The following is an 11,386-nucleotide window of genomic DNA, read 5'->3' as shown; positions in this document are numbered from 1 at the left end:
CGATTTAAAAATATTATAATCAAATGTAAAATTAAAAAATATACCACTTCTGCTTCGCGCCCTCTTGTTCTTACATGTGCGGTACGAAATAATTATTATGTCTACTTTTTTCTCGACTTATTTCTGTAAGATATGAAATAGAAATACGCGTAGACTTACCCTACTGGGCAGGAGACATGATCTCAACGGATTTTTTGTCTTTTATAAAAATTGTACAAGGAAAAAGTTGTGAAGCAAAAATTTTTCAGTACTCTCTTTGACTTTATCGAAATAGTACTCCTTTCCAACTACGCTTGTATAACAACCACATCAGAATAGGTCCAGTCTGTTACCTCAAAGGCCTTCATCTCCATTATATTATTGTGGGTAAAATTAAAATTTTATCAATACCATAATAACACCAATTTTGTTGTAGACAAAACTTTAGCTTTTAAATGTTATAAGAAAAAAATAAATAGTGAAATAGTTCGTAAAGATCATAAATTAAATTGTTTGTAACGCCCTTACCGAATCCACGACACGAGCAGCGTGTTGATTCAAATTGTATAGGACAAGAATTGCTACAAATATAAAAGACACCGCGTTAACTGTAGGTACTGGGTTTCTGGCCATATAATTTTTTTTTTTTTCTTATTAACGATATGGGTCCGGCCTGCTTGTCGCTTTGACCAAAACCAATTTGAGGTATGGTTTTATATATTGTACTTTTTATCTTTATTCAACTTCTATATTATTATTATAATTTATAATCACATATTATTTTTAGCATTTCAAATAAAATATTATGGAGTTTTAATTCTGTTTTTTAGAGAAAAAAAAAAGAAGGTTATATTTGGATTTTGAGTTTTTACACTGAAATATATTTTATGGAAATTATAACAACAGTGTTTGTTGCATTCAGATTTTTGGTTTTTATTTTAGATAGTGAATTTTTATCGGTTTTGGAAAAGTTTATATATATTTCTTTTTTCCTTACGTCGTTTTAACGCCTTATGCAGTCCCATAGTTTCCACACTCCACCATTATGGGAGAATTTATTAGTATTGTATTGCAGAGAACGAGGGCCTGTGTTCGATACCGGGGTCTGGACAATATACAGTATTGTATTTACGAAACTAACGCATCAGGGGTTATTCAAACAGGGCTGTGAGTTTGAGAACCGAGCCTTAGGATTTAAATTGTATCTAATAATGTAAATACGTGCAGATATGTGCAGTTTCGTGTAACACTTTATCTAAACTCATTTCTTAAGATCAGAAATATTCAAACAGTATAATAATCTATAGGATAATGTAAAGGCTTAAAGCTTAACATTTAGTATATTTGAACGTTTTCGAAATAAATTAAAGACCTTTTAGTATGGGCAGCGTTTTCAATTGCCAATTCCCGAGTATTTAATCAGCCCTTAAAAAACAAAGCTTTACTAAATTTGATGATGGTTGCAATTAAATTTTTTTTTCATTTTTTTTTTTGAATTTTTTAAATGCTCCGGATTTTAAGAAATGAGTTTTAATAAACATAATTAAAAATATTGGTGTGTTTGAAATACTATTGTAATGAAATAGAATATTATTGTTTAATTCTTTAAATTTAAAATGCATATAAACATTGAAATTGCGTCTCTCAAGCAATCGCGGCTTGGGTGCTTTGCCAATTATTTTTTTATATGCATTTTAAATATATTATATTTGATTTATCCTCAAAGTGTAGGTAAACACTTTGAGGGCCTGTTTCACCACCTTAGAAACATTTCGGATAGTATAACGTAAGTTTTGTCACTTTCTAACACCATGCGTAGGAGATGCGGCATGTGAAAAAGACAATTGTGAATAAGCTATCGGACGCTTATTAAAAAAAAAAAAACTATCGAAAAAAATATCTTATCAAAAAGGTGGGTGAAAAGGGCTCTAATTAAAAAAAAAATATTTTTATTGATCTATCCCCTTACAAATAAGCGTTGCATAATGTTATCGTAATACAATGTTTTGTCTTCTTCTTACGAATGCAAAATGGCTGGTAAAACGTTTGACGGCCGTTTGGCGCAGTGGGCAGCGACCCTGCTTTATGAGTCCAGGGCCGTGGGTTCGATTCCCACAACTGGAAAGTGTTTGTGTGATGAACATGAATGTTTTTCAGTGTCTGGGTGTTTATATGTATATTATAAGTATTTATGTATGTTATTCATAAAAATATTCATCAGTCGCCTTGGTACCCATAACACAAGCTACGCTTACTTTGGGGCTAGGTGGCGATGTGTGTATTGTCGTAGTATATAAAAAAAAAAAGATATAGAGTAAACATTGTGTAACCATTTTTGTGTTCCTGTCTGAACGGCGTAGTTGCCGGTGTTATTACAGGCAAATGAGGTTTAAACCTACGCCTTAGGTTGATGGACTCTGAGAAGGAAACCATCAGGTGGATTTTTTAATATTAAATAATTGACGGATTAAGCAAACGGCTCCGCCAATATTACCATAAAAAAAAAGTAAACATCTATACAACGATTATAAGTAAGGTATTAAATATATATTTTAGTGATAGCTGAATAAATTGCAGTTGTGATGTTGACTGATATTATAACAATGCCATCTCGATTAATTAGCATAGTAAGATATGTAATTGTCTATAATTATAATGCAACTCGGCCCCAGATCTATGTTTGATTGTAAAATAAAATTATTAATGACGAATTTTGACTTTTGTGTTGTACCTTCCCACGTTTGAAAGCAATTGCTAGCTAGCAAGGATTTGTTTTTCTTGTACTTATCAGTAATCCCTACTAATATTATAAATGTCAATGTAAATTTTTTCACGGAAAAACTACTTAACCGATCCTCATGAAATTTAGTATACATATTCTTGGAAGTGTTAGAAGTAATATAGGATACTTTTTATACCGACATTTATCGCGTTTCCTTTGGGAGAGGGGATGAAAGTGTTTGATGATTTTGCACCATAACTCCGACAAATTATAACAAATTTAAATAATTCTTTTTGTACTTTAGAGGTTATAATATGTGTTTAATTTTGCCCAAACTGTAGTTGGAGATAGAGGACAGAAATCCTCAGCGGACAGCAGCAAACCCCTCATTTAAGGCTTAGCTATTACTGAATACTTTAATTTTTTTTAGAACTACAATAAATTTAATGTCACATCAAAAAACAAAATCAAACGCAGACGAAGTCGCGGGCAACAGCTAGTAACTATTTTAATTAAAAACATAAAACAGCCCCGCTACTTAATAGTATCTAGTATTCTATTAGTCAAGCCTAATATATACCTATAATACTTATATTCGCCAAATTGTCGTGGCGGCCATCTTGGATTTGAAATCAATCGTAGTGTACAGTATTCTTCTATCCAAGCCGATTTTCGTCTGGCTGAACACTACTGAGTGGCACCTTTTAAACCAAAATCGGTTCATCCATTCGGGAGCCACGATACCACAGACTGTGTGTCTGTGGCATCACACACACACACCTACTCATACACACGCACACACACATAAATTTTATTTTATTATCGACCTATGAACGGTCCACTATAGGGTACTAAAGGTCTCCGCTCAGACTGAGAAGTGTTTAGGCCGTAGTCCACCACGCTGGACAAATGCTGATAGGTAGACTACGCACGCAAAGTCAAAGTCAAAGTCAAATATTTCTTTATTCAAATAGGCACATAGATGGCACTTTTGATGCGTTATTATATACAAAATGTGTACACGCCTTGGAGAACATGTAGGATTCTCAGGCATATAGTTTTCCTCACGACTTTTTCCTTAACCGTTAAAGCAAAAGATATTTTTAAATTTGGACGACCGATTGGCGCAGTGGGCAGCGACCCTTTTTTCTGAGTCAAGGACGTGGGTTCGATTCCCACAACTGTTTGTGTGATGAACATGAATGTTTTTCAGTGTCTGGCTGTTTATATGTATATTATAAGTATTTATGCATATGTATTATTCATAAAAATATTCATTAGTCATCTCCAGTACCCATTACATAAGCTACGCTTACTTTGGGGCTAGATGGCGATGTGTGCGTTGTCGTAGTATATAAATAAAATTACTACTACCACTGCCACTAGTTTATCACCGCCACCGGTACATACTAACAAGACAATGCCGGTAGAATATGCTCTAAACTTGCAATTTATTGTTATCAATATCAACGCCAGGTTACGTCTATTTTGACCCTGTGGCGTCAGAAGCAATGATAATAGAGGCCCAAACGTGCCCCGTAGACTCCTAAGTTCTATCAATTCATCTGTTCTATACGCTGCTGACTATATGTAAGTATATACTGGGTGACATTCTCGGATAGGTCAGTTAAGTGAAATCTGTATGGAGGAATTTGTTCTAACTATTTTGGGCGAAAAACCAACCGTACCTACCGTTACCTATACATATTTTACAATGCAAATTTTTTAAATACGTGTTTTTCTAAAGAACCTTGCAAATCGACCAAGTACATGTTTATCTTAAATAAACTAAATATTTTCTTAATAATAATGATTAACGGAAATAATTGGTTCAGCTTTACATTTGCTTACAAGATAGAATAAATGTTGTCAAACGTTGAGTAAAGAATACACCATCAAATCAAGAGATAGAAGTTATCAATATCTTGATTGCTTCTTCGCAATCAAATTTGCATTCTGAACAGAACTACTCGATGTCTCAGATGAAAGTGTTGCCTGTGACTTAGTCCGCATTTTTTATGGGATTTTCTGAAATCCCGTGGGAATCGCTATTGTCTCCGGAATTCAAAGTATCCTATCCATCTTCAGGGTGAAAGCTATCCTTTGCAACACTTCAATAAGCTCGGTTAAGCCATGCAAAGATAACAAAAAATATTTGTTTTAATCCTCCGGAAATTTTGGCTCGGTGCTTTTTCGGGATAAAAGTATACTGTATTCATCTACATACAGGTTGCAAGATATCTTTCATCGTAATGTGAACGTACGTAACTAACAAATAAATAAACAGAGACATTTTCACGTTTATACTATTACTTAAGTATCCAAGATGGTTCGTTTGTCTTACTTCACGCAGCAACGGAAGAACAGATTGGCATTGCATACAGAAATTTAAAGAGGCTTAGGTTATTTTTTTATCTCGTAAAACAAATTCATGTATGCAATGTATCCGGGGAAAAAATCTAAAGAATAAGTAGACTGTAGCAAGATATTCATCTTTACATAGAACTTAGAAAACAAGTTATTTTCACGTCAGAGCGTAAAAAATTGCGATGTTATTACTCAAAACTATCTCATATTTATTAAATTATTACCTGAGTTAACTTAGTCCTAATTATATTTGTAGTTACGATTTTCGCATAACTGACTACTGCTAAAATCTCACCCCGTAATATAGGGGTCCATAATACAGACGCTGTACGCATGCGTCGCTTTGGGGTGACTGACAGTCGTAGATACGAATAACATCGCGTCGGAACCACTTGGTCTATTTATTCCTTTATTTTAAATAGAACTTTTTAAGTGATCATTTAAGTTAAGTGCAAAAATGACAGAGAAGCAGCCTCCAAGTGCAGAGACGATCGGACTTCTCGAGAAAAAGGTATGCTGTGATTTAATGATGTAATGTCATGTAAAGGTCACTTTGTGGGGATTTGTGTGAAGGTCATCAGATCCTATTAAAGTTAGGTCTTTCCTAGTCGTATATAAAGCACTTGCTGGTATCCGATTTGGCATTTCTATTTAAATATTATAAAAATTAAACTTAATTTTCTATACTCCGCGAACAGCAGGAGAATCTGTATGGTAAACACATGGTAACAATTATTCATTGTAAAGTCAACATCTCCTGAGGATGCTTCGGTTTCGGAACTAAACGTGCGTAGAGGTTACATTGCCAAGATCTGTTTGGTGTGGAGTATACGGATCGAAGTAATTATAAATAACACCATACAGATTCTCCTGCTGTTCGCAAATTAAGCTTAAAATATTCATAATATATTATGGATTTCCGCAAAGTACCGCCTGCTTCTATCCAATATTTAATTTCATGTTATTTATTTCATATTTGTCTTTTAGTCATGGCGGTGAAAAAGGTGAGTTATTGTTCAATTCAATAAGGACTGATTTTCTAAACGTAGCTTTCAAAAAAAGAATTGATAGCAATGTCCACACTACACTTTGATTTTACGAGTAAAAAAGGGTAATACATTCGTATATAAAATCCCATATACATAAAAAATAAATGATAATGCGTAAATCTTACTTGAGGGTCTAGTTAGTTAGTTTTAGTTAGTCTAGTTTCTGATATTAAGGCATTCAAACATACAAACTCTTCAGATGTATATATGTACAGGTAATTTATATAGAGTAGTTTATAAGAGTACCTATAGATTCATGTTTTATCATAATAAAACTTTAAATTACGAAATTTCAATGCAAATGATAGATGGACTGTTTTAGACAGTTAGTTCGTGTAAATAACGTGGCCAGCCAAGGTTCTGAAAGATTTATTACAGGAAAATAAAGTTATACAACTTAAGTGCCTACTTAAGCATAAAGAAAAAACACATAAAAATATTAAATAAAAAAAGGGTTGAGGAAGTTGTTAACTTTGAGATCATTTCGCTAAAAACCCGATGTAGAGGAAATTACACATACATTAAAAAAAAACAAAAATTGAATTTGCATCACCCGCTTTAGAACCCACCAACCCTTTGGAGCCTCTAGGTGGGTACTCTAAAATTATCAAAGTACAAAACTCAAAATTCATTTATTACAAGTAGGCTATATAAGCACGTCCAGTATGTCTGTTTGTAGTGACTCCATCACCGGTTCTGAAGGCATATTCTATAAAGATCGTGCGGGAATGCTAAATCGTCTTAGTCGTTAGCTTGGTTACTGGACCCGGATGCAACTTCCCACCAGGCGAGCCCAGAGAAAGTTCAGAAATTATAAATCTCTTAATGGCTCATACCAGGGATCGAACCGGGACACCCAGACTCCAGTCATAAGACCATTGCGCTCACCATTGCGCCAGGCAGGTCTTCAAAATGATGAAGTAGAAATCTATGTATCTAACTGTATTGTTTACAGATTTCAAATATGGTAAAGCTAGTAACAATATCCAGAAATGATTTCGTAGCAACAAAAGCTATTTGTAGCGCAATGACGTCATAGCATCCCTACGTATTTTGGGCTTCGATTGTTTGTACTACAAGGCCATGACGCAAGTGTCCAAATCCCTTACAGAGACCGCGGTTCGACTTGCATTCATGTTTCGTCATATTTTGGAGAATTGCCCTGATCAAAATTTAAATTCAAAATTAATTTCTTTCAAGAAAGCTTACTCAACACTTTTGAAACATCAAGTAGCCAGTAGGTATGTGTGTTTGTAGTGACTATATAACCGGTTCGAAAGATAGATTCTACCAAGAATAAGCCCGCAAGAAAGTCAGCAGTTTCTTTTTTTCAACATTAACAATCTATTTCATTTACCACTATCAGTCTAGGATCTTTCGGCTCCAACGCCCATCGCTCCTCAGACAGATCGCTGACTGGCGCAGTGAGCAGTGACCCTGCCTTATGAGTCAAAGGTCGTGGGTTCGATTCCCACAACTGGGAAATGTTGTGTGATGAACATCATTGTTTTTCAGTGTCTGTGTGTTTATCTGTATATTATAAGTTTTTATGTATATTATATATTAAAAAATATATCAGTCATCATAGCACCCATAACACAAGCTATGCCTACTTTTGGGCTATATGGCGTAGTATATTTATTATTATTTATTTATTATTAAATAAATGCAATACATTAAGTCTAATGCATTGGACTTATTGTATTGCATTCATTTAAAGCTAGACCCGTCAAGATGAAAGTTATATACCTATGCAAGGAGTTGAATGGAATGAATGCATTTAAAGCTGTCATTGTGCGTAGGATAATATCGTCTGTGCCGACCGGATGCGGGTAATCTCATCGAATTAACTATACCTACCCACTATCTATTACATTGGATTATTGTTTGGATATATGTTTATATATGTATATTTTACCTAAATGTTTCGTACAAACAACATATGTTTTTCTGAACACGGCGCGGCGTCCCATAGCGAATATCGTATACAACGTGTAAATGAACCGAAATAATACTTTAGAGGCTTCACAGGTACATTTACTGTCTCTGAGAGTTATCTGTGAAACCGAAACGCTAATAGTTTTTAAGTAAACCATTGCCATAGTTGTAACTGAAAGAAATCAGATACATCATATGTCAAAAACACTATCCTATCACTTTATTAGGTACGCGTCGCGTAGCGTAGGTACTATGCGCGTGTTGGTCTTTTATCTTGAAAATGGTTGTCATAAGTAAACACTTGGAATATTTGAATTAGTTTGTATGGAATAATAAATATGCTTCTTATGCTTCTAATATTTTTCTAGCGAGATTCCTTATGAAATATACTTATGCACCTGTCAACTGTATTTCAAAATTCCGTTACACGTTGTATATATTCTGTGTCATTACATTAACTCTTTACGCTTTTTCCGTACCAGAGAAAACTTGGAATACATCTATGTATAAACTATTAGAAGAGAAGGATAAATGCGATATTGTGTTTGTTTGTTTGTCCCTCCTTCACGCCCTAACTTAGCAACCAATACACTTGATTTTATAATTTTAGTATAGACTTAGTTGAAAGGGTAAAGAGTAATATAGGCTTCTAATGCCAGGAAAACAAACGTACTCTATGAGATTCGTAAAAAACAGCTACAGCTATTTATGTTATATAACAAGCGTTTGACAGCAATCGTACCTGATTTTAATTCATAGCACAGGCATGAAAGAAAAGAGCTGTATTAAGATGAGTTTAAGATCAATATGTTAACTTAATCGCACGCTCCCTTCCGCACGCACGATCCCTTCCGTGAGAAATTATAATAAATACGTATACTAACTTTAGCTTTACAGTATATTAATCATTATATGGTATTTTTAAGACAAAATATTAATCTTTATAAACGAAAACTGGATATAAACAATCGACTTACTATAAGGGGTCATAAATTATTGTCATCTGCTTGACTAGACGATGCCTATTCTGAACTGTTGATTTGAAGCCAGATACTTAACTCATACTTATATTAAGTATCGGGGAAAACGGAAGCCGGAAGTGCATTTAAAATATTTGCGGTCCGAATCAGTAATGAGGATGCCATACGCTTCGTACGTGTGCACGGTATATCTACCATACATGATGCAGTGGGTGATTGTATATTATACTATATATACAGTATTACTTTATACATGTATGTATATATTCTATGTATATATATATTCTTTTATTCCCCTACAAGTTAGCCCTGGTGGTAAGTGATGATGCAGTCTAAGATGGTAGGCTGGCTAACTTGTTAGGGAGTAGGATAGTCATACCCTAATCGGTTTCTACGCCAGATCGCACCGGAGCACTGGTCCCAGACTTCTAACGTCAACCGGACGTGGGCTCGCACCACATTCTCGGAAGCGTGCGGATTAATCACCGTCCGTAACCCTTTCACTCCAATCGTCGTCTGAGCCGAGGTTCGGCCTCACATGAGAAGCCCTCAGGCCGACGATCCCTTCGCTTCTTCGAGCCCTAGGGTTCAAACTCTTCCTGGCAGAGCCCCATTCCGAGGCTCGCCAACAAGCCCGCGTTACGCTGTTGAAATCATTAGGGTTAATTAGCTACACACAATCCGAAAAAAAAAAACCGGAGCACTAAATCGCTTAGCGGCAAGTCCTTGTCGGCAGGGTGGTAACTAGTCACGGCCGAAGCCTAGACTAGACCAGACCATAGAAAATTCAGAAATTATAAATATCCAAATTGACTGCCCCAGCCGGGAATCGAACCCGGGACCTCCCACTAACATTCACAGTGCTCACCACTGCGCCATGGAGGTTGTCAAAATATACATGTAGTAGAGCTTTTCGTTACAGAGCTCGTCCAGGGAAGTATATCTATATTGCCATGCTATTGGTCTAAATAGCGTGGTATCGGTGTAATTGCAGACAAGTGAAGCTTAACACCCACATCTCAGATTGATGGACACAAGGCGGCAGGACCACAGAACTAAGAACATACAGAAACCGTGTACACGATTAATATTGAAGCATAAAAAACCACTCCACTTTAGTAGTGTTTCTTGAACAGGCTAGGTGGTAGTCACACCATACCATTAAGTAGTTGACAGTAATTATTTGACTTCTAATGTTCTAAACGTTTGCCATAAATTGGGGAAAATGGGAAAAAGTTTGTGAGCTGGCAACACTGAGCTGGGTATAAAGCGAGACGTGCGCGGGACGTTTTTGGATACGATGCATTGCAAGCAATAATGGCTGAATGAGGGTTCTGACTTAATTCTGTAGGCAGGTACCTCGCATATTCTGCGAAGTGTTGCTCTGTTATGGGCGATGGGTGTCCAATTATTAGGTGGGAAATCTGCTTGGTATGTCAGTTATTACTATAAAAAGAGGCTTATATTTTACTAGTACAATTACTTATTCCAAATCGCGCAGGAATTTTCCGCAGCCAGACCGTTTGGGTAATGTAGGCCTTACGTTAATACCGGTGATTTCTGTCATAAATTAAAATAAATCGAGCCCTTTAGAATGTGATAAAAGACTGGGTTATTTCCTTATTCCTATGTTAATAAAACAAGCACGCTTTTCTTGGCCTAGAAATCGAGTCTAGACAGGATTATAAACCGACCTAAGCTACGCATTTAAGCTAGCAGCGCACAGAAAAGGTTGCACGTTGAAACAGTCAAATGTTACACTTCGCCTTAACCTAGAACTCGTCTTAAATACCCGTACCGGTTTTAAGTATTGGGATGCTATCAGAGCATCCCGGATTCTTCTTCTTCTTCTTCGGCCTTTTTCGACCAAATTCGTGTTGGCCTCCTTCAACATCTTCCACTTCTCGCGACATTGAGCTGTGTGGATCCGATTTGAATCGGGGACTTCACGTCGTCAGAAATGCGCATTTGTGGCCGTCCTTGAGAGCGCTTTTCTTCCCATGACTTCCATTCGTGGAGACGTGAGCACCAAGAGTTCTCCTTTCGAGCTATACGTCCGGCCCACGTCCATTTAAGATGCGTTACTTTGATCTCGAAATAAACACCCCAGATTAAAAAGGGGTAAAACCAGATTACGTGGCTCTGGCGGTACTATTTGACAGCATCTAATTTATATATGTTCATATTTTGACGGCCGCAGTGGGCAGCTACCCTTTTTTTTTGTCGTGTTGGAAAAGCTTTATGGCTACCTCTGTCCTTTTCGGCAGGATAGAGGTTATGTGGGACTCGTTTACCCAAACTAAAAACCACCACGGCATGTCCCTCTCGTTTACTTAGCAGACGTCCGGGGA

General features: G+C 36.2%; 1 protein-coding gene across 1 annotated transcript in view; it reads left to right on the top strand.

The window, feature by feature from the left end:
* Nucleotides 1-5,428: 5,428 nt before the first annotated feature.
* The window catches only part of LOC120630742 (facilitated trehalose transporter Tret1), a 71,215-nt gene continuing 65,257 nt past the window's right edge, over nt 5,429-11,386 (top strand). Inside the window, exon 1 of the mRNA XM_039900040.1 lies at nt 5,429-5,579. Within this exon, the coding sequence (XP_039755974.1) occupies nt 5,526-5,579 (54 nt within the window). The 5' untranslated portion in view covers nt 5,429-5,525. The remainder of the gene's footprint in view (nt 5,580-11,386) is intronic.

This window comes from Pararge aegeria, chromosome 16 (assembly GCF_905163445.1).
Source record: "Pararge aegeria chromosome 16, ilParAegt1.1, whole genome shotgun sequence".
Taxonomy (NCBI): Eukaryota; Metazoa; Arthropoda; class Insecta; order Lepidoptera; family Nymphalidae; genus Pararge; species Pararge aegeria.
The sequence above is the reverse complement of the archived record's forward strand: the minus strand, read 5'-3'. Positions and strand labels throughout refer to the sequence as shown.